The sequence below is a fragment of the Ictalurus furcatus genome, chromosome 4, assembly GCF_023375685.1.
Source record: "Ictalurus furcatus strain D&B chromosome 4, Billie_1.0, whole genome shotgun sequence".
NCBI classification, from domain to species: domain Eukaryota; kingdom Metazoa; phylum Chordata; class Actinopteri; order Siluriformes; family Ictaluridae; genus Ictalurus; species Ictalurus furcatus.
Genome location: NC_071258.1, coordinates 34,994,743 through 35,019,062, shown reverse-complemented (window position 1 = coordinate 35,019,062; position 24,320 = coordinate 34,994,743). Strand labels below are relative to the sequence as shown.

The following is a 24,320-nucleotide window of genomic DNA, read 5'->3' as shown; positions in this document are numbered from 1 at the left end:
CATCAACTTAAGCTGTTGAATTGATGAGTCATTCTTGTTCCTGCTGTCTTCAAATTTCAGTCAAATGAATGTTTGGTTGTATAGTACAAAATTATTTGGACATCAGAATATCAGATGCTTCAATGTGTGTTTGTTGAACAATTCATTCTAAAACCACGGGCAGTAATATGGAGTCTCCTTTTTAACTGATTTAATGTGTGAAAAGCTTGTACTTGGGTAGTTGCTGATGCAAGTAAGGACGCATGCTTTTTATTCACTGTCAAATTATACTTCCAGGCTCAGCGAGTGTAACCTGACAGAGAGAAGCTGCTCGGCTTTACACACAGTTCTCAGCTCAGAATCCTCCAAGCTGACTGAGGTGGATCTGAGCAGTAATCCTCTGAAGGACTCGGGAGTGAAGCTGCTTTGTGATGGACTGAAGAGTCCAAACTGTAACCTGGAGAAACTGAGGTCAGTTCTTCTCTCCTGTTAAGTAGACTTCAGCAGAAATGTTGCTTATCCCTTTTATACCAGAAATGAACACTGAATGATGTGTTTGGAAAACAAATTTAAGGTTAATGGCTAGACATGTTTGAACATTACATGTCCAAATGACAGAACCCACTGTATTTTCACTTTAATTCTGACCAAATACACACTGAAATAACATAAAGTTTATAAAAATGATGTCTTAATATATTAATGATGCTGTAAATGTCAAACAATGAAAGAACTGAGTGAAAAATTAGTCATAATTATATGTAATTATACTAAAAACAAAAAGCCTAAACAGATTTTGTGTAAATGTTTTCTGTGATGTGCATAATTGCGAATCACATTTGTATGAATCCTATCAAAAAGATAAGGTTAGATTCCATGGTGTGATCTCCTTCATGATTAAATAACAAAAGGCTTTTGTCCTCTTAGACTTCCAGATTGTAATATAACAGGGGAAGGATACGCTGCTCTGGCTGAAGCTCTGAAATCATCACACCTGATAGAGCTGGATCTCAGAGGGAACGACCCTGGAGCATCAGGAGTGAAGCTGCTCACTGATGTACTACAGGATCCACGCTGTACACTGGAGACACTGAGGTAAGCAATATGTGCTGGGGTTTATTACTTCAATACAAAATCCATTGTAATACTCTAACACAGGGGTGCTCATTACGTTGAACACGATCAACCAGTCGTTCACAAGACAAAAACTGGTTGATTTTCTTAATAGGTCAAAAAACAGAGTTGGAGAAATTACACAATGTAATTCGGTGTGTTCATAGTCAAATTGTTTTACTGTTATTCGAGAATGATCTGACAAATAAAGGTGAAGACAAACAAAGTCTTGGAGGAGTTAAAAAAAAAGTAGGTTTTTAAACATTTAACAATGGCATAATTGTTATCATTGATCTTGGCATGAAGCAAGGTATTAGTATTTTTAAAAATGCATTATAATTTTTGTTTGTTCTAGAATTCTGCAGCTAACCTCAAGTCATGACGGCTCTGTCTTATATTACGTTTAGTCTGAGTACGCTGATGCGTTACAGAGATATAGCCTCACATCTTTTTTGATTTCCTCGCCGTTTAATTTGTTTGTGCATTATTCAAAAGCAGTTTGATCTATCAAAAATCATTTAATAATTTTTTGCCAGCATGGCCTCACAATGTTCTGAGCCAGTTTTGGTGAGAATTGGAACAACGGTCTAGAAGGATTTCAAAAATGTTTTCAAAGTAGTTCAAAATGGTGGCCAGCAAGTTCGGGTGCCCGTGGCATATTTGGCATCACTGTTCTCGGAATTTTCAAATTTTCATTATATCTTCTGACCAGAATGTGCCACTGTCCCGAAACCTTTTAACCTTTTAAGTTCCTTCAAGGTATCCAGCAGATTTTTGTAATGATATGGTAATGTGTTCATAAAAAATAGCATTTTATGACAAAATTCAAAATGGCTGACGCAGGAAAATTGGATATCGTTCTCAGTATGCCGCACCCAATCTAAGAGACCAATCTTGTGATTTTTGGTCAAACTACTTGCAAGTTATAAGTAAAAAAAACCATTTTCCATATCTCCTGAGTAGTAGGTGATGCTGTCCTGAAACTGTGCAAGTATCATCAGGTCATGGTTGTGATCAAGTATAACAAGATTCGTCTCAATATACTAAAGCGTTGTGGAGATATAGCCTCATGTTCATTTTTACCTGTTCTACATCAAATTAATTCCCATGTTTTTCAAGGATGGTTTGATCTATCGATGAGCTTTTAGTAACTTTTTGCCAGCATGGTCTCAAAATGATCTCAGCCAATTTTGGTGAAAATCAGATGAACCGTCTATGATGAGTTTGAAAAAATAGGTTTTTCATAAAAACTATGGTTAATGTTGTCCTCTATCTGTGTGCCAAATTTAATAACTTTTCCGCAAGCAGTTCTATGGGCTGAAAGAATAAGAATAAGAATAAGAAGAAAACTAACGGACATAATAGGTGCCTCACACCTGCGATGCTTGGCCCCTAAAAATCAAGTCCAAATTTAGAGTTGATGTGCATGGTGGACTGTACCATAATAATAATAATATGAAAAAGTCGATCTCTTGTCGTAGAAGTGTGAGCACCCCTGCTCTAATTAAACACAAACCAATACAATGGAACATAAAATAAAGTATGAGGTTGTGAATAATGCAGTCTGTCTTTGTTCCCTCACTGCAGGCTGCTGAAAAGTGCTGATGCAGAGAAGGCCTGTGATTTTGTGACTGAGGTTCTGGGTAAAAACCCCTTACTGCAGAGAGAACTGGATCTGAGTGGAAAAATAAAAGGAGATTCAGGAGTGAAGCAGCTCTCTGTTCTACTGGAGGATTCACACTGCATACCTGAGAAACTTATGTGTGTATTATATTATTATGTTATGTTATTTTTAAAAAATTGTTGCTTGCAGCTATGTTTATTATGCTTAAACTAAAATTAATTTGCCCTCTATCATTAGGCTAAAGAGCTGTGGTATTACAGAAAAAGGCTGTTCTTCTTTGACTTCATCTTTTCAATTAAATCCTGTACATATAAAAGAGTTGGAAAATAAACTTAGAAACTCTGGAGTGCAGAAGCTTTGTGCACTACTGCAACATCAGCCCTGTAACCTGTAATCTAGAACATATACTACGTACATCAGATTATTATAATAATGACATCAAATGTTCTCTATTTAGACTTTCAGACTGCATTATAACAGAGGATGGATACGCTGCTCTGGCTGAAGCTCTGAAATCATCACACCTGATAGAGCTGGATCTCAGAGGGAACGACCCTGGAGCATCAGGAGTGAAGCTGCTCACTGATGTACTACAGGATCCACACTGTACACTGGAGACACTGAGGTGAGAAAAAAGATCTAGATAACCATAAACAGCTATATTTCTATCACTTTAGCATTTAGCATTAGAAAATGTTATATTCAAAGCTTTGAAGATGAAATAATAACAGATATTTGTCCTCTTAGACTTTCAGACTGCAGTATAACAGAGGAAGGATACGCTGCTCTGGCTGAAGCTCTGAAATCATCACACCTGATAGAGCTGGATCTCAGAGGGAACGACCCTGGAGCATCAGGAGTGAAGCTGCTCACTGATGTACTACAGGATCCACACTGTACACTGAAGAGACTGAGGTGAGCAAATTATACATAACAGAAATGTTTAAAAGGGAAATGTTGAAATGTTTAAAAGAAACAACCAAACCATTGGGTTGTTTTTATTAAGGTCCTAATAATTTGTTATTCTAACAAACAGATTCTATAAGATTTTATTTAAGAGACTTTTCAAAGATAAAGATTACAAAAAAGTAAGAATAGTCCAGAATGCTATATGTGTACTTAAATAATACTGTCGATATTGATAATAGTGTAAACTTTTTATCCCTTCACAGACTGTTGAAAAGTCCTGAAGCAGAGGAAGCCTGTAAATATCTGACTGAAGTTTTAGGTATAACCCCCTTACTGCAGAAAGAAGTGGATCTGAGTGGAAAAATAAAAGGAGACTCAAGAGTGAAGCAGCTCTCTGTTCTACTGAAGGATCCACACTGCAGACCTGAGAAACTTACGTGTGTACTATTATTGTTATTATTATTTTCATAATTATAACACTGCAATTTATTTAAATGTACCAAGTAAGGTTTCCCAGTTTCCTTCTACCTCCCAAAAACATGCCAAGGGATGGATTGGATATGCGAAAATTACGCCTCTCGGATCTCTACATAGCAAGATCCCCATTATTAAATAAATTAAAGCCACATTGATTAATATTTCATTAACACAACTCATAGTTTTGGCAGTGTTTACATCAGAAATATAAATTACGAATGACAAAATTTTTTTACTTTTATTATCTGAACTTTTATTATGTTGTATGCATATACTCATTGGAAAAGTGTTCGGCCTTTTTCTCCTTAGACTTACTGAATGTGGACTAATGATGGAAAGCTGTCAATCTCTGGCTGAAGTTCTCAGTTCACCCCCCTGTTTTCTAACTGAATTGGACTTGAGTAACAACAACCTACAGAATTCAGGCGTCCAGCAATTATCTGAAGGACTGAAGAACCAAAGCTGTGTTCTGAAGATATTAAGGTACAGTATTAAGGTACAGTAATTTCTAAATAAGGAGTGCAATAGTACTACTACTACTACTACTACTACTACTACTACTACTAAAATACTACTAAAAGCCTAACAGTGATGATTACAGTGTGTGGATATTACATATTAGGTTTTTTGATCAGTTGTTCTTATTATCCAATTTACAGCTTAACATACACACATCTGTACACAATGTTCCTTTTCTGAAAATCTGATTTTTGACTTTAACTTTAAATGTGTTTTTGAAAAATTATTAAAAAACATTCTACTGAACATTCTGAATATGATTCTGATTTACAGTGGTGCTTGAAAGTTTTTGAACCCTTTAGAATTTTCTAGATTTCTGCATAAATATGAGCTAAAACATCATCAGATTTTCATACAAGTCCTAAAAGTAGATAAAGAGAATCCGATTAAACAAATGAGACAAAAATATTAAACTTGTTCATTTATTTACTGAGGAAAATGATCCAATATTACATATCTGTGAGTGGCAAAAGTATGTGAACCTCTAGGATTAGCAGTTCATTTGAAGGTGAGATTAGAGTCAGGTGTTTTCAATCAGTGGGATGATGATCAGGTGTGAGTGAATGAGCATCCTGTTTTATTTAAAGAACAGGGATCTATCAGAGTCTGATCTTCACAACATGTTTTTGTCGAAGTGTTTCATGGCACAAAGAAAGGAGATTTCTGAGCACCTCAGAAAAAGAACTGTTGATGCTCATCAGGCTGGAAAAGGTCACAAAACCATCTCTAAAAAGTTTGGACCCCACCAATCCCTCTCCAGGAGTGGAGACCAACAAAGATCACTTCAAGAGCAAGACATGTAGTAGTCCATGAGGTCACAAAGGAACCAGGGTAATTTCTTAGCAACTGAAGGCCTCTCTCTCATTGGCTAATGTTCATGAGTCCACCATCAGGAGAACACTGAACAACAATGCTGTGCCTGGCAGGGCTGCAAGGAGAAAGCCACTGCTCTCCAAAAAGAACATTGCTACCCCTCTGTAGTTTGCTAACAATCATGTGGACAAGACAGAATGCTAATGAAAAAAGGTTTTGTGAACGGATGAGACCAAAATAGAACTTTTTGGTTTAAATGAGAAGCGTTATGTTTGGAGAAATTAAAACACTGCATTCCAGCATAAGAACCTTCTCTCATCTGTGAAACATGGTGGTGGTAGTGTCATGGTTTGGACCTGTTTTGCTGCATCTGGACCAGGACAACTTGTCATCATTGATGGAACAATGAATTCTGAATTATACCAGCGATCTCAAAAGGAAAATGTCATGACATCTGTCCATGAACTGAATCTGAAGAGAAAGTGGGTCATGCAGCAAGACAATGATCCTGAGCACACGAGTCGTTCTAGCAAAGAATGATTAAAGAAGAATAAAGTTAATGCTTTGGAATGGCCGAGTCAAAGTCCTGACCTTAATCCAGTAGAAATGTTGTGGAAGAACCTGAAGCGAGCAGTTCATGTGAGGAAACCCACCAAAGACACCAAAAACCCACCCAGAGTTGAAGCTGTTCTGTACTGAGGAACAGGCTAAAACTCCTCCGAGCCGATGAGCAGGACTGATCAACAGTTACCCCAAACGCTTATCTGCAGTTATTACTGCACAAGGGGGTCACACCACATACTGAAAACAAAGGTTCACATACTTTTACCACTCACAGATGTGTAATACTGGACCATTTTCCTCAATAAATAAATGTAAAGTATAAAAAAAAAAATATGCCATTTGTTTAATTGGTTTCTCTTTATATAGTTTTAGGACTTTGGATGAGAAAATCTGATGATGTGTTGCAGAAATATAGAATGTTATAAAGGGTTCCCAAATTTTCAAGCACCACTGTAACTAAGCCTACATTTACAGTGAAAAAGTCAGAGGCACCATATATTTTAATAGTAAACTTTGTTACGGCCCAGTCTAGGTTGGGCCACACAGAGTAACCAGCTCAGGATTCAATGGATTGATTTTTAAATATTAAATGAGGGAGCCAGGAATAACACAACAAGGTTGTTCAAAAAGGTTGTAGTATATTATATCAGACAATATATACATATAACTATACAAATTAACCAGAACAGGCATATCTTCAGGGTGGGCCAAGGCCAAAACTATAAACAAAAGAATTCTATTGTTTAGGTAGCTAGCTTACCTAAAAGGAAAAGAAAGAAAAATACAGGGATTCTTCCCTAACTACCTAAGCAAAGAAACAGAGACAAAAGGACCCTCTCCCAAAATAAACGGCAGCTACACCCCTACTGCCAGTGAACCAAGTGAACATATATACACAAGTGAAGAGAATACACAAAAACCGATATAGGGACAACCAAACTCAAAGTCAAAAACCAGGCAAAAGTCAAACTCAGAACAGCAGTCAAAATACAGAGTTTGATAGCCACAAGGGCAAACTCAATCAATCAATCAATCAATCAATCGATCAATCAATCGATCAATCAATCAATCTCCTAACAACATGAAACCACCTCCAACATCCCACACATTCCCACTCCGTCATCCTCTTTAAAAATGGCTGCCAATCAGTGAGGACATCCTGGAGGCGGGAGCAAGGCAGGCTAGGGCAGGCTGGAATGTCTGGGGGGGAGTTCGGACCTGCACACAGAATGTCACAGCACACAAAAACTTCCCTTCCCAAGATAGCAGGTTGTAACAACTTTTTAATAGTAAACTTTGTCTCAAATGTTCATTAGACTGTGTCAAACATTTTAAAATATGGCAACGAATGATTTAATCATCCGGAACCATTTTTTAAAAAGACAGGAAAATGAGGATTTCCACATTTGGAAATCTTTGGTTTAAAGAAAGTAGGGGAAGACATAATAATATTACCCAAAGTGCAGTTGGAAACTGTGGTAGATGCAAAAACTTTTCTGTATCATAACACCCCCACATAACAAAACATGCTAAATGTTCTGCCACTCTGTGATAATTTCCATATTTTCAGATCTTTTTCTTCACAATGATGAGTCAGAAGGCTGAGTGGTGGCATTTATTCCACATAGTTCTCCAGACAAATATAAGTGTGTGTGGATTACACACCCTCACAGGAGCTCCAGTGCAAAGTGTAGAATGTTTGGCAGGTCTGGTAATATTATATAATCAGCAATAAACCTGACAGAATACTGTGGCAATGTAATATCATGGAGAGATGATAATATGATAATATCATTATATTGCACAAGCCTACTAAGTAAAAAATGTAAAATCTGCAGAAGAGCTGTGGCAGCTTCTTCAACATGCACGTAAATATTAGAAGGTAAAAGTCAATTCTTTCCTTAGAAATTTCATATTTTAAAGCATCTTTCCTTATTTCTTGTCAGCATTTCTTTAAATGTGCCTATGAGATCTGTACAGTGCTGTAGTTCTCGGGTCTTTTATCCTGTTGATGATTGAATTATTTTGTAATTCTTTTGTTGTAATTCTCATTTAGTTGTCAGTTAAAGAAAGTAATGTTTATCATTTCTCACTGCATATTGTTTCATTAATGTGCATTATGCCAAATGCTTAATTTTGACCAACTAATCTTCAGTATATAAATAAAAACATTATCAATTAATTGGTTTTAATAAATATTATAATTAGAAGTGCCATGTTTCTCAGTGTGCCAAAGAGCTTCTTAATTTTATATTGCTTCTTTAGATGTTCATCCATTTTATTCTATATCCTCTATGATAATATTTTGCACAGACTTTCAGACTGCAGTATAACAGAGGAAGGATACGCTGCTCTGGCTGAAGCTCTGAAATCATCACACCTGATAGAGCTGGATCTCAGAGGGAACGACCCTGGAGCATCAGGAGTGAAGCTGCTCACTGATGTACTACAGGATCCACACTGTACACTGGAGACACTGAGGTGATTCTTCTATGAACAAGGACAATTATATAACTATGAAACATAAATGAATACTGTGCAAAGAACTTTGATAGAGTATTTGACTGCAATTTACAGTTTATTAGACTCGTTCTAATTTTTTTCTCCAGTGTATTTCATACAATAACAATTTCATTTAATTTTAAAGAGAAGTTATCATGAGAGAACCAGAAGAAGCCGTACTGTTCTTGTTAATATGGGTCTCTTATTCTGGAAACACCAAGTACGATTTATTTATTTATTTATTACTTTTTGCAGTTTATTGAAAAGTCCTGCTGCACAAGAGGCCTGTACCTGGCTAGATTCTGTTTTACGTAAAAATTCTTTACTCCAAAAAGAGCTGGATCTGAGCATGATGGAAACAGGAGACTCGGGAGTGAAGATGCTCTCGGCTCTACTGGAAGACTCACATTGTAAATTTCAGAAAATTAGGTAAGTATTTTCTTTCATGCATTGCTATCAGCAGAGTTTTATTAATAAAATGTTTTCTACTGGGACCTGCTGTTAAGTATGCACAAATTGATTTTTAATGTATTTTTAATAAAAAATTTTGTTTTCTATAATTGATGAAACAACATTATAGAAACATCTGGGTCCTGTTACATCACTGGAATGTGTTAAGCTACTGAAACTAGAAAGTAACAGAAGAATAGAAATGATCAACATGTTTGACATTTTCAATGAAATCTTAAAACAAGATTTAAACTAAGACATAACAGACAAGACAAATTAAAAGAGGAATAAATTAATACAATTATGTTAAATGACCCCTAAAGACCACTAATGACGCAGATGAACCCAGAATACGTACTTTGGTGCACATGATAATAAAATGAGGTGCAGAATGAAGATGGAGTGTGTAGCTCTGCTAACACAATATCTCATATTTAGGCTGAATAAATGTAACCTGACTGAGGAGAGCTGTTCAGCTTTAGCCAGCGTTCTCAACTTAAAGTCCTGTAGTGTGAGAGAGCTGGACCTGAGCAACAACAGTCTGCAGGATTCAGGAGTCACTCGGCTTTCTGCTGGACTGAAGAGTCCTCAGTGTAAACTGGAGATTCTGAGGTAACTTCAGTTCTGTTATGAATATTTATGCAGGTCAGATTAAAAAAAAGTAAAATATGGGTGAATTTTGGTATATAGTATATTTAGGTATATAGCGTTTATTGTGCTGAATTTGTAAGTTGATTGTTGGCCTTCCTTCCTCTAATTTCATGTTTAGGCTCAAAACATGTCTCATAACTGCTGGAAGCTGTTCAGCTCTTGCGGAAGTTCTCAACGCTGAGTATTCCCAGCTGAGAGAGCTGGACCTGAGCAAGAACAATCTGCAGGATTCAGGAGTCACTCAGCTTTCTGCTGGACTGAAGAGTCCACAGTCTCGACTCACAATAATCAGGTGAAGTAACATCTGAAATGACGTCTAATCCTTCAATAATTCTAAATTTATTGAATAGCCACAGTGAAGCGTAAATTATTAATACATTTTTATTAATAATTATTAGTAATTTTATTTGTAAATTTTTAATATACCAGTTTAAATGACTGCAGAATTACGTGTAATAAAAATAAGGATGTGTTCTGCAGACTTTAATGCTGTTAATACATTTCTGATTTTCCATATTCTCCACGTTCAAGTCTGGTAAAGAGATCAGGAAAAACTGACTAAACTAGAACACAATATGATTAAACAGCAGGGTTTGATAAAAAAAAAATTGATTATTAGATTTATATTTAGCTAAAAGGTGTTTAAGTGTGTATGCAAAATGTAAACATTATATTCCAAAGTAAATGTCATACTGATGTAATTATAAGATAACTGTTAAAGAAATGAATTGAAATATTACATTATTTACCAAATGAGATGAAATCTGTTCATTGTATTTCCTTCTTTCCCTCTGCAGACTGTGTAACTGCAGTGTAGAAGCTGAAGGCTGTGCTGCTTTGGCTACAGCTCTGGAAGAAAACCCCTCACATCTCTTGGAGCTGGATCTGAGCGAGAATAAAGCAGGAGACTCGGGAATGAAGCAGATCTCTAATCTACTACAGAATTCACTCTGTGTCCTAGAAAAACTCAAGTATGTCATTGTAATTTCTTAAAACACGTGAAAGTGTCATGAAATGCTTTTATCCTTAAATACTACTTTTTCTTTTACTTAAGAGTTTTTGAAGTAGCACTCAGTAAAACACTGAATTATTATAATAATGATTTGTTAATTGCAACCAAGTAATTCATACATGCTCCATTCAGTCAAATCGTATGTATTTATTTTGTACAATATTTGGGATAAAGTGGACAGTAAAATAAATTTTTTATTTTTTCCCCCTAGTGTAACTGACAATAATATAACAGAGGAAGGATACGCTGCTCTGGCTGAAGCTCTGAAATCATCACACCTGATAGAGCTGGATCTCAGAGGGAACGACCCTGGAGCATCAGGAGTGAAGCTGCTCACTGATGTACTACAGGATCCACACTGTACACTGGAGACACTGAGGTGAACAGCTATTATCAATTCATTTCTAATATACATCATTTATAATATACATATCGGGCTCGACAGCTTATGTTATATCTCATTGTCATGTTGGACATCCTCGTTTATTAATAATCTGTTATTGACTACAGTGATGGATGTAATATTTAAATGGCTCTGGTATACTGAAGGTTTCTGTGCTTAAAACATGAACAAACTTTATAACATATTCAATAAGCTTTTCAAAATGATTGTGCAGTACCAGAAAATAATTAGGAATCTTAAAGTCATGATGTAGTATTAGTAATATTAATATTAGTATGTAATAAAAGTTAGTTTTGTTACATTTCCATTACAGTTTTTTGATGCATCTCATCTGCCTTTTATCAGCATTTATACTTGCGGTGTAATAATGCATGTAAATGAACTAAGCTTCAGTTTCATTTGTTTGTATGCTAAAAGTGAATTATAAAAGAACTCTAACTCTAAATTTTAAAGTGTGGTGTTTCCACCTTGTCAGTAAAAATGACGAAACTGCTGGTTAGTTTTAAGAAACCCAGTGTTTGGAATGAGCCAGACCGGTCTGCTGCTATATTTTAGTTGCAGAAATGGAATTAATAGCAGGTTAACAGTAAATTTGTGCACCACTATGCATTACAGCAATATTATACTTACCTGCATACAGACATTAAAATAAAATGTAATTCAGTGATCGATGAACCATGTTTCATGCAAAAGAAGTCACGGTCTGTAGCAGTCAGCAATGTGAAATTTCTATAAGACTTCTTTATGTATTTTATTTTATTGGTAGCATCAAGGGTCTGGTGAGAATTACTTCTGATTGGAAGACTCAAAATAAATCTCATTTCAACAACAATTTGAACCATAAACTATAAACTCAACAAATAGGAGCATGTACATGTGATTTTAGTTAACCAATGATTGGTTTTCAAACACACCATATCTTTTCAGCTGTAACGTTGTAAAGGTTGTAACGTCCCCATACCTGATCATGCATGCATGTCCTGATTTAAAGTGAGTTTACACTAAAAATATTCTTGTTTTTTCTCTGCAGGTTGTTGAAAAGTCCTGCTGCACAGGAAGGCTATGCGTTACTTTATAGAGTTCTGAATAAGAACCCCTTGCTGCAGAGAGAACTCGATGTGAGTGAGAAAATAAACGGAGACTCTGAGGTGAAGCAGCTCTCTGCTCTACTGCAGGATTCACACTGCAGACCTGAGATACTCAAGTTAGTTTTCATCAGTTATTCCCTTACATTTTACATTTAAAATAATAGATAAAATGGATATAAAATAGAGAAAATACTTCTCTTACTTGTTGTCTTTCTGTAAACAGGGTAAATAACGTCAGGATGAGAAATGAAGGTTGTGCAGCTCTGGCATCAGCGCTGAGTTTAAACCCCTCACACCTGAGACAGCTGGAGCTGAGTGGGAATACACTGGGAGGATCAGGAATGAAGGAGCTCTGTGGTGTGCTGAAGAATCAACAATTCAAACTGCTGAAACTGGGGTAATGTCATCACTTAAAATAAAACTAATAGTGTCCGAAAGAAGAGCAGAGGTCTTTAAGAAGACTTTAAGAAGACATTCTGACAGTATATGTATAGTGTTACTGTTTGAAATGACCAAATTTATGTATTATTATCATTATTATTGTTATTAATACAGTAAATTCTATTTAATCACCTGCAAACACCAGTTGCAGCTACAAAAAGTAACGGAAAACGTTCTAGAAATGTTATAAACACTGGTCACAAACTATCAGTTAATCTGCTCCAGATAAGCTCCAGATAAATTCTACGTGAATAAAACTTGTTACGCGCATGTCATTTACAAACAAGTTTATGTACTTCATTAGTTATGAAGGGTTTCTGGAAATTAAATGAAAGAACATTCTCATGAACAAGTTAACAAAGCATTATGAACATTTCCCAAAACCCACCCGAGAATGATGAACTTTATTCTCCTTCTCCAGACTTTCAGACTGTAATATAACAGAGAAAGGATACACTGCTCTGGCTAAAGCTCTGAAGTCAAACCGCTCATCACACCTGATAAACCTGGACCTCAGAGGGAACGACCCTGGAGACTCAGGAATGACGGAGATTAGGAGTTTGATGAAGGATACAGAATGTAAACTGACACTGAGGTGAGCGCTTTCCCCCAGTACATGTAAAATACAGCCTTAATTCTGAGTAATTAGTAAAGTTTTACTGTTTAGTTTTCCACCATGGACCAAACAATTACTGAAAAGTACCACTGCACTGGTGTAAATATAATTAGTGTTAGCATTTCTCTGTTCTTTCTCTCTCTACAGGTTGCTGAAAAGTCCTGATGCACAGAAAGCTTATGATCATCTGAGTGAAGTTCTGGGTATAAACCCGATACTGCAGACGGATCTGGATCTGAGTGGGAAAATAGAAGGAGACTCAGGAGTAGAGCAACTCTCTGCTTTACTGGAGGATCCACACTGCAGACCTGAAAAACTTCAGTAAGGAATTGAATGATGTATAAATCTGTGCTGAATGGTTTGTCTTTAGGTTATCAATCATTCATCTAGTGTCCATGTCTTTTTCAGTAGTGATGAGTAGTTTGAGGAGAAAAGACCTCCCTCTGCTACAGAACTGCTAAAGAAAAACCCACAGTTAAGTGTGATTAATTGTGCTTTCAGGCTCAGTGAGTGTAATCTGACAGAGAAAGGATGTTCAGCTCTGCTCACAGCTCTCAGATCAGAATCCTCCACCCTGAGGGAGCTGAATCTGAGTAAGAACAGGATTCAGGATTCAGGAGTGAAGCTGCTCTCTGCAGTACTGAAGAACAAAGACTGTAAACTGGAGACTGTGAGGTAACGTCTAATTACTACACAAACATCTAATACACTGACAGTATTGAACTCTGACTGTACACTGAGATCAACGTTCCAGAATATTGTGGTTTCTTATCTTACTCACCATAATTGGTGTTTAATAGAGAGAACGACACGAGCACACAGAGCAGTATCAGAGCAGACGAATAATTATCATATGAGAGAGAGAGAGAGAGAGAGAGAGTGTTAATAGAATGTTAGTGTATTTGCTTGTACCGTGTTTTGGAGTAGCTTTTTTAATGCCCCTATAGCCTCTCTTGATTCAAGATAAAGAGGGAGCTACTTTACCTCAAATGAAGAAATTGAACAAATAAAGTAGGTGCGAGGTGACACTAAGTTAAAAAACAAATGTTTGGCGTAGTGGAGTACATCATTAGCACTTTGGTTGTTTTACAGTCTTTCTCAGTCAAATTAAAATAGACGATCACTTTAAAGGCTTCATATAAAGACATTCATTTTTCTTGGTAGGGGAATTCAGAAATTCATCTTAAACTAAATCTTAGATAGAAAATGTTATATTCAAAGCTTTAAGATGAAATAACAACAGATATTTGTTCCTGTTAGACTTTCAGACTGCAGTATAACAGAGGAAGGATACGCTGCTCTGGCTGAAGCTCTGAAATCATCACACCTGATAGAGCTGGATCTCAGAGGGAACGACCCTGGAGCATCAGGAGTGAAGCTGCTCACTGATGTACTACAGGATCCACACTGTACACTGGAGACACTGAGGTGATCAATATATACTTCACTTTTATGAGTGGAAATAATTACTTCAATAGAAAGTCCACTTTGATGCACTACAATAACTACTAACAAATAGAACTGACTGTTTTAATATGAACAATTCCATCAACGCCACTAAATACCAATTCAGCTGTGATGCAGCTTTAGTCTTGGCTCTAAAAGGGGACAGACCTTCATTTTAATCTGCATTTACAATGATGAACTCCTTGTTCAAGATTCCCTTGTTCACATTTAACACTTTACCAGCACCAAAGCGTCCCTAGACCATCACACTCCCTCCACCATGCTTGACAGATGGCATCAAGCACTCCTCCTGCACCATGTTCTGCACCATGCAAATGTTCTTCTCTGTGATCCAAACACCTCAAACTTAGATTTGTCTGTCCATAACACTTTTGTCCAATCATCCTTTGTCCAGTGTCTGTGTTCTTTTACCCATTTGAACCTTTTCCATTTATTGGCAGGTTACAATTATGGATTTTCTTTAATCTCTGACTAGAAGGCAGCTTCCCAGAGTCACATATTCACTGTTAAAGATGGGACTAGTGTTTTTCAGTCACTATTTAATAATCCTGTGAGGCGTCTGCACTAAACAAGCGTTCTGGTGTGAGGAAATAGTTGGGTGATACCAACTTGTGCAACGGAGGGGGTTCTTAGTATTTTTATCTGATTTATTATGACAAACTAATTCAGAACACCATTAATGTTAGAAAATAAATTACTTCTACAGATCTTCCAATTCATCATGGTATAAATGAAGGGGGGGATTCTGGGTATTTCTAATATTACGCTAAAATGGAGTGAAATCTGTAAAAGAGCTGCGCTCCTAACCATATCTCTTAGTAATTGATTTAATCTAACCTGCCCCTCAACATTTACATTTCTCTGTGCCAGAATACCACCAGTGTGGACGGTCATGCAAATACAGAGAGCATGCAATGCTGCAAACCTATGCCGCATTTTTGTTTGTATGCCATGATCACACACGCATGCACTCACACACGCATGCACTCGCACACACATGCACTCACACACGCATTTACGCACACACACTCACACATGCACACACATGCACACAGTTTCAGTATTGACCTATTATGCCCCTTTTTACAAGATGTAATATAAGTCTCAGGTGTGTCTGTGAAGTTTCAGCTCACGGATCATTTATTAGACCATGCTGTAAATGCCCCTTTTTGGGTGGAAGCAGAAACACTCCGTTTCTGTGTGTGTCTCTTTAAATGCAAATGAGCTGCTGCTCCCCGCCCCCTTTCCAGAAAAGGGATGTGCCATTACACCTCGTGCTTCGGATACTACGGCATCAAAAAATCAGGAGAACCAGTATGACGGACCCTGAAAATAGCAGTGTTCAGCCCTATATACATGAATTCGACAGACTGTAAGTGTTTTCGGGTTAAAAATGAAAATGAGGACATAGCTCTGGTCTCTGTGAATACAATCAGAGACGATGGTAACTTTAGCCGCATTAGCCGTGGAATCTGCTAACAAGCACTTTCAGAAAGGCGATTTGGAAACATTCAGAAAATATAAAGTGTGATAGTTACGTCTTCTGGATATGAAGCCGGATCACGAACAGTTGGTACTGATCCATGCTTGAGAATAAACTTTTCAGCAAATCCTGTTTTGTATTGACCCTCGTTCATAAAACAGTCTGGTGTGAAATGATTCACACAAACATGTACAAATTTAGGTCATTTTTGGGGCACATTTCCTTTAAGAATAAAACCTCTCCACGTCTTCAGTGGCTCTGACGCCGGGAGTACATGAAGACTCATGTTCATTCTTACAGCCAACAACAGAACACTTCTTCTCATCACTGTAGCTGCTCCAGCACGGAGAACATGGCACACTGTGTGCAGCTCACTCAGGGGGAGGGGCTATACTAATAGAGCAGAGTCTGTCACCAGTCATGGGCGGGGCCTGTTCCAGTGTGACGTCACATTGGATGGAAAATGCGAACGACTCATTTTGAGACACTGTTTCTGATTTATGGGGAATATAAAAAAGGTGGTTGTATACACACACTGCCGACACACACTTATGTTTTTGCATGAATTCCCCTTTAAATAAAGTGCATTAATTATGAATCAACAATTTTGAAGCTTAAAAGATTGTAGAAAGTGATATTGTGCCATGTCTAGTGCAGATTCAACACCATGGCTAATGGATTTGTCTGCAGTATTAACGAGACTAAAGAGAAAATGAACTCTGAAAGTGCTATTAATGTAATTTACTTTTGTCCCCCTGCTGCAGGCTGCTGAAAAGTGCTGATGCAGAGAAGGCCTGTGATTTTGTGACTGAGGTTCTGGGTAAAAACCCCTTACTGCAGAGAGAACTGGATCTGAGTGGAAAAATAAAAGGAGATTCAGGAGTGAAGCAGCTCTCTGTTCTACTGGAGGATTCACACTGCAGACCTGAGAGACTCATGTGTGTACTGGAATGTTATTTTAATATAAAAGTACATTTCTTATTTTTATGCATGATAAAATGTGGTTATTTTATATTTTGTTTACCACTTTACTAAATCTGACCACTGCATGATTCATGTGAACTCTCTGACTGATCAACCTTGGGATAAAACTGTTGCTTAAAGTGAAGGTTTTCTTTCCACTGTTACCCGTTGTCTTTAGGCTAAAGGGCTGTGGTGTTACAGAAGAAGGCTGTTCTGCTTTGACTTCATCTTTTCATTCAAATCCTGCACACATAAGAGAGATGGATCTGAGTGAGAATAAATGTGGAAACTCTGGAGTGCAGAAGCTTTGTGCACTGCTGCAACATCAGCCCTGTAACCTGCAGATACTGAGGTGAGGATCTGGTTCTGCTGTTTAAAACTTGCATAAGAGCTTGTGACTTTACATGTAGAATCCAAACACAGGCTACATGTGGAAAAATAATACAATATAAAGCTTTAATCAGACAGCAGACTGTTAGTGATGCCATCAAATGCTGTAGACTTTCAGACTGCAGAATAACAGAGGAAGGATACGCTGCTCTGGCTGAAGCTCTGAAATCATCACACCTGATAGAGCTGGATCTCAGAGGGAACGACCCTGGAGCATCAGGAGTGAAGCTGCTCACTGATGTACTACAGGATCCACACTGTACACTGAAGACACTGAGGTGAACAGCTATTATCAATTCATTTCTAATATACATCATTTATAATATACATATCGGGCTCGACAGCTTATGTTATATCTCATTGTCATGTTGGACATCCTCGTTTATTAATAATCTGTTATTGACTACAGTGATGGATGTAATATTTAAATGGCTCTGGTATACTGAAGGTTTCTGTGCTTAAAACATGAACAAACTTTATAACATATTCAATAAGCTTTTCAAAATGATTGTGCAGTACCATAAAATAATTAGGAATCTTAAAGTCATGATGTAGTATTAGTAATATTAATATTAGTATGTAATAAAAGTTAGTTTTGTTACATTTCCATTACAGTTTTTTGATGCATCTCATCTGCCTTTTATCAGCATTTATACTTGCGGTGTAATAATGCATGTAAATGAACTAAGCTTCAGTTTCATTTGTTTGTATGCTAAAAGTGAATTATAAAAGAACTCTAACTCTAAATTTTAAAGTGTGGTGTTTCCACCTTGTCAGTAAAAATGACGAAACTGCTGGTTAGTTTTAAGAAACCCAGTGTTTGGAATGAGCCAGAGCGGTCTGCTGCTATATTTTAGTTGCAGAAATGGAATTAATAGCAGGTTAACAGTAAATTTGTGCACCACTATGCATTACAGCAATATTATACTTACCTGCATACAGACATTAAAATAAAATGTAATTCAGTGATCGATGAACCATGTTTCATGCAAAAGAAGTCACGGTCTGTAGCAGTCAGCAATGTGAAATTTCTATAAGACTTCTTTATGTATTTTATTTTATTGGTAGCATCAAGGGTCTGGTGAGAATTACTTCTTATTGGAAGACTCAAAATAAATCTCATTTCAACAACAATTTGAACCATAAACTATAAACTCAACAAATAGGAGCATGTACATGTGATTTTAGTTAAGCAATGATTGGTTTTCAAACACACCATATCTTTTCAGCTGTAACGTTGTAAAGGTTGTAACGTCCCCATACCTGATCATGCATGCATGTCCTGATTTAAAGTGAGTTTACACTAAAAATATTCTTGTTTTTACTCTGCAGGTTGTTGAAAAGTCCTGCTGCACAGGAAGGCTATGAGTTACTTTATAGAGTTCTGAATAAGAACCCCTTGCTGCAGAGAGAACTCGATGTGAGTGAGAAAATAAACGGAGACTCTGAGGTGAAGCAGCTCTCTGCTCTACTGCAGGATTCACACTGCAGACCTGAGATACTCAAGTTAGTTTTCATCAGTTATTCCCTTTCATTTTACATTTAAAATAATAGATAAAATGGATATAAAATAGATAAAATACTTCTCTTACTTGTTGTCTTTCTGTAAACAGGGTAAATAACGTCAGGATGAGAAATGAAGGTTGTGCAGCTCTGGCATCAGCGCTGAGTTTAAACCCCTCACACCTGAGACAGCTGGAGCTGAGTGGGAATACACTGAGAGGATCAGGAATGAAGGAGCTCTGTGGTGTGCTGAAGAATCAACAATTCAAACTGCTGAAACTGGGGTAATGTCATCGCTTAAAATAAAACTAATAGTGTCCGAAAGAAGAGCAGAGGTCTTTAAGAAGACTTTAAGAAGACATTCTGACAGTATATGTATAGTGTTACTGTTTGAAATGACCAAATTTATGTAGTATTATTATTATTATTATTATTATTATTATTATTAATACAGTAAATTCTATTTAATCACCTGCAAACACCAGATGCAGCTACAAAAAGTAACGGAAAACCTTCTAGAAATGTTATAAACACTGGTCACAAACTATCAGTTAATCTGCAGATGATAAAATCCTACAGGCTGAAGAAGTTCCAGTAACAGAGTAATATACAATATATTATATATACAATATATATTATAACTGATTATATGACTACAGCAAGAACTGCAGTTACCACCGGCAAGAATTCTTAAAGCCACAAGGCCAACAGCGAGGTTTATAGTCATACGATATCTAAACTTGATCAAAGCTACAAGCAGAGACAGATACAGAAGAAGAGCTGGATAGGAAGGTTAACACTCTTTTAGTATATTCAAGTAAATTAAGTAGAGTAACGAAAAGCACAATGAAATTAGTCAAAGTAATCTGCTAAGTCTCTCCCTCTCTCTCTCTCTCTCTCTCTCTCTCCCTCTCTCTCTCTCTCTCTCTCTCTCTCTCTCCCTCTCTCTCTCTCTCTCTCTCTGCTCTCTCCCTCTCTCTCTCTCTCTCCCTCTCTCTCCCTCTCTCTCTCTCTCTCCCTCTCTCTCTCTCTCTCTCTCTCTCCCTCCCTCTCTCTCTCTCTCTCTCTCCCTCTCTCCCTCTCTCTCCCTCTCTCTCTCTCTCTCTGCAGGTTGTGTAAGTGCAGTCTCACTGAGGAAGATTGTGCTGCTGTTGTATCAGCTCTGAGAACAAACCCCTCACTCCTCAAGGAGCTGGACCTGAGCGAGAACACAGTTGGAAACACAGGAGTGAAGGAGCTCTCGGATCTACTGCAGAACCCAAACTGCACTCTGGAGATACTGAAGTAAATTATTTTTTACTTCTGAAATATGTAGAAATTTAGAAAAATAGAATGATGGATATTTCTATTCTAGTAGGTATAAAAAAACAACCCTTTTGAACTGAATCTGGCATACTTATACTCTACGAATAAGTCAAAGAAGCTATTAAAAAAGTCTAAATTCTTTAGTTATAAAAAGGTAACCTCTGTAGCATAATATGCTTCATTATTTATTTTATGTTAATGAATCTAATTATAGGAATCTCATGTGAAACGTGACAGTACCTGTGCTTCCCGTAAATAATGTTTATAAACTACTGAAATGACTATTAATTTCAAACCCCTCAGAGATGTTACTGTCACTGTCATGTCACTGTCTCACCATGAAATGTGATTTATTATCATTTTCTTTCAGACTGAGTAAATGTAGTCTCACCCAAACACAATGTGGAGACCTGGCTAAGGCTCTGGAATGTAACTCCTCATCACATCTGAAAGAGCTGGACCTCAGAGGGAACTACAGTGTGTCAGGATGGAATATTTTTAGTTATTTTCTAGGGAATTCAAACTCTAAACTGATTGTGAGGTGAGTTTTTTATTTGTACAATGTAATTTTTTACAATAATGGAAATATTTTGTACTTTGATATAAATGAATAAAATTCAGCTGCTGACATCTGACATTTTTTCCAGACCACCTGAAATTTTTTGCTATGAAAGTGTGTGAAATTTACATACATAAGACAGATCTTAAATATCAACAGAGAACAAATAAACCAGCTGCCATTATGTCTGTTCTGGTTCACAAAATTTAACAGCAGGATTGTATGGGGGAAAAGTCCATACTCAAAGCGCTGATATCAGTATCGTAATGAAATGTGTGTTTTTCTCTCTAGAATCTTGAGTCCTGAAGCAGAAAAGGCCTGTGATTTTCTGACTGAAGTTCTGGGTACAAACCCCTTACTGCACAGAGAACTGGATCTGAGTGGGAAAATATCCGGAGACTCAGAGGTGAAGCAGCTCTCTGCTCTACTGAAGGATCGGCAGTGTAGAACTGAGAAACTCAGGTATGTGGTCTGACTTCCTCACCTGGTACTTTTGTTTGTGTTCACATTAAATCTTTAAAGATATTAGTGTAGTGTATACACTGTTTAGCCCAATCAGTACTGCTGCAGAATCTACTGTGGTTCTGAGAGTGTGGGTGAACAGTCCACTCTACACGTTCTCACCACTCCATTATAACTCGATTATTTCTTCTACATTGGTATTATTTTGGACGGTTGATCCTGTGGGTTGTTTAGAGACGTTTATCTCAGCGGTGTTCTCTGTGTGCAGGCTGAGTAAGAGCGGTATTACAGAGAGAGGCTGTACTGATCTGATATCAGCTCTTACTGCAAACCCTTCACACCTGACAGAGCTGGACCTGAGTGAGAACACACTGGGAAATCCAGGAGTGGAGAAGATCTCTACTCTACTAAAGAGTTCATCCTGCAAACTCCAGAAGCTTGTGTGAGTCATTTAATAGTATACATTACCAGATCACTGACATTTTTACTTCACTATAAGTATATCTGTAGCATGTAGGAATAGATTAGTCAGGAACTCATTCAGGGGTGTGTTTCCCAATAACACTGAATCGTATTCAGTAATGAACAGATTAACACAGGACAATACACGTGAGCCTGTTTGTAGAATGTTTCTTAAAAGCCTTCATTATCAGATATTTAGGCCGAATTTGCAATCTTCCAAACAAGATTTCTTAGAGGATAACAACATTAAAAACCTTTTATAACAAAACCAACAACACTATATTGTACTTGAGGAAAATATGAAGGTATTCTAGATATTGTGTGTTTATTTATCATGCATCAGAGAGTGAACACAATAATGAAACCTGAAACCTGGGCACACCACTGCTGACCGTCACTGAGATGGACAGTGGGTTTATATTCAATCACACAGCATTAGGACAGAAATAAAAATATATCTTTTTATTTGAGTGATGGAAATGTGGATTAATTGGTAAAGTCGTAATTTGGCCAGTGGACTAATTAATGTGCCTGGATCATTAATTAACTGCCTGAATAACATCTGTTCAGGAAAATGGATCGGTGAGTATTTATTTGAACTGAAATTACTGACCGATGTATTTTTGAGGTAGAACTGCGTGCAAGCTCCAGATAAATTCTACGTGAATAAAACTTGTTAGGTGTATGTCATTTACAAACAACTTTATGTACTTCATTAGTTATGAAGGGTTTCTGGAAATTAAATGAAAGAACATTCTCATGAACAAGTTAACAAAGCATTATGAACATTTCCCAAAACCCACCCGAGAATGATGAACTTTATTCTCCTTCTCCAGACTTTCAGACTGTAATATAACAGAGAAAGGATACACTGCTCTGGCTAAAGCTCTGAAGTCAAACCGCTCATCACACCTGATAAACCTGGACCTCAGAGGGAACGACCCTGGAAACTCAGGAATGACGGAGATTAGGAGTTTGATGAATGATACAGAATGTAAACTGACACTGAGGTGAGCGCTTTCCCCCAGTACATGTAAAATACAGCCTTAATTCTGAGTAATTAGTAAAGTTTTACTGTTTAGTTTTCCACCATGGACCAAACAATTACTGAAAAGTACCACTGCATTGGTGTAAATATAATTAGTGTTAGCATTTCTCTGTTCTTTCTCTCTCTACAGGTTGCTGAAAAGTCCTGATGCACAGAAAGCTTATGATCATCTGAGTGAAGTTCTGGGTATAAACCCGATACTGCAGACGGATCTGGATCTGAGTGGGAAAATAGAAGGAGACTCAGGAGTAGAGCAACTCTCTGCTTTACTGAAGGATCCACACTGCAGACCTGAAAAACTTCAGTAAGGAATTGAATGATATATAAATCTGTGCTGAATGGTTTGTCTTTAGGTTTTCAATCATTCATCTAGTGTCCATGTCTTTTTCAGTAGTGATGAGTAGTTTGAGGAGAAAAGACCTCCCTCTGCTACAGAACTGCTAAAGAAAAACCCACAGTTAAGTGTGATTAATTGTGCTTTCAGGCTCAGTGAGTGTAATCTGACAGAGAAAGGATGTTCAGCTCTGCTCACAGCTCTCAGATCAGAATCCTCCACCCTGAGGGAGCTGAATCTGAGTAAGAACAGGATTCAGGATTCAGGAGTGAAGCTGCTCTCTGCAGTACTGAAGAATAAAGACTGTAAACTGGAGACTGTGAGGTAACGTCTAATTACTACACAAACGTCTAATACACTGACAGTATTGAACTCTGACTGTACACTGAGATCAACGTTCCAGAATATTGTGGTTTTTATCTTACTCACCATAATTGGTGTTTAATAGAGAGAACGACACGAGCACACAGAGCAGTATCAGAGCAGACTGAATAATTATCATATGAGAGAGAGAGAGAGAGAGAGAGAGAGAGAGAGAGTGTTAATAGAATGTTAGTGTATTTGCTTGTACCGTGTTTTGGAGTAGCTTTTTTAATGCCCCTATAGCCTCTCTTGATTCAAGATAAAGAGGGAGCTACTTTACCTCAAATGAAGAAATTGAACAAATAAAGTAGGTGCGAGGTGACACTAAGTTAAAAAACAAATGTTTGGCGTAGTGGAGTACATCATTAGCACTTTGGTTGTTTTACAGTCTTTCTCAGTCAAATAAAAATAGAGGATCACTTTAAAGGCTTCATATAAAGACATTCATTTTTCTTGGTAGGGGAATTCAGAAATTCATCTTAAACTAAATCTTAGATAGAAAATGTTATATTCAAAGCTTTGAAGATGAAATAATAACAGATATTTGTCCTCTTAGACTTTCAGACTGCAGTATAACAGAGGAAGGATACGCTGCTCTGGCTGAAGCTCTGAAATCATCACACCTGATAGAGCTGGATCTCAGAGGGAACGACCCTGGAGCATCAGGAGTGAAGCTGCTCACTGATGTACTACAGGATCCACACTGTACAATGAAGACACTGAGGTGAACAGCTATTATCAATTCATTTCTAATATACATCATTTATAATATACATATCGGGCTCGACAGCTTATGTTATATCTCATTGTCATGTTGGAC

General features: G+C 37.2%; 1 protein-coding gene across 8 annotated transcripts in view; it reads left to right on the top strand.

Moving 5' to 3' along the window:
- The window catches only part of LOC128607104 (protein NLRC5), a 252,983-nt gene extending 229,492 nt beyond the window's left edge, over window positions 1-23,491 (top strand). For 6 of the 8 annotated variants that reach the window (XM_053623753.1, XM_053623756.1, XM_053623755.1 and 3 more), the window contains 27 exons: window positions 277-450; window positions 907-1,074; window positions 2,680-2,853; window positions 3,174-3,341; window positions 3,889-4,062; window positions 4,412-4,585; window positions 8,312-8,479; window positions 8,756-8,929; window positions 9,389-9,562; window positions 9,720-9,893; window positions 10,399-10,572; window positions 10,825-10,992; window positions 12,047-12,220; window positions 12,328-12,501; window positions 12,967-13,140; window positions 13,309-13,482; window positions 13,663-13,836; window positions 17,575-17,742; window positions 18,797-18,970; window positions 19,078-19,251; window positions 20,078-20,251; window positions 20,643-20,813; window positions 21,123-21,293; window positions 21,562-21,735; window positions 22,592-22,765; window positions 22,934-23,107; window positions 23,288-23,491. In XM_053623753.1, the coding sequence (XP_053479728.1) occupies window positions 277-450; window positions 907-1,074; window positions 2,680-2,853; window positions 3,174-3,341; window positions 3,889-4,062; window positions 4,412-4,585; window positions 8,312-8,479; window positions 8,756-8,929; window positions 9,389-9,562; window positions 9,720-9,893; window positions 10,399-10,572; window positions 10,825-10,992; window positions 12,047-12,220; window positions 12,328-12,501; window positions 12,967-13,140; window positions 13,309-13,482; window positions 13,663-13,836; window positions 17,575-17,742; window positions 18,797-18,970; window positions 19,078-19,251; window positions 20,078-20,251; window positions 20,643-20,813; window positions 21,123-21,293; window positions 21,562-21,735; window positions 22,592-22,765; window positions 22,934-23,107; window positions 23,288-23,465 (4,666 nt within the window). In that variant the 3' untranslated portion in view covers window positions 23,466-23,491. The remainder of the gene's footprint in view (window positions 1-276; window positions 451-906; window positions 1,075-2,679; window positions 2,854-3,173; window positions 3,342-3,888; window positions 4,063-4,411; window positions 4,586-8,311; window positions 8,480-8,755; window positions 8,930-9,388; window positions 9,563-9,719; window positions 9,894-10,398; window positions 10,573-10,824; window positions 10,993-12,046; window positions 12,221-12,327; window positions 12,502-12,966; window positions 13,141-13,308; window positions 13,483-13,662; window positions 13,837-17,574; window positions 17,743-18,796; window positions 18,971-19,077; window positions 19,252-20,077; window positions 20,252-20,642; window positions 20,814-21,122; window positions 21,294-21,561; window positions 21,736-22,591; window positions 22,766-22,933; window positions 23,108-23,287) is intronic. The other 2 variants (XM_053623750.1, XM_053623757.1) reach the window with 2 other exon arrangements.
- The last annotated feature ends 829 nt before the right edge of the window (window positions 23,492-24,320 follow it).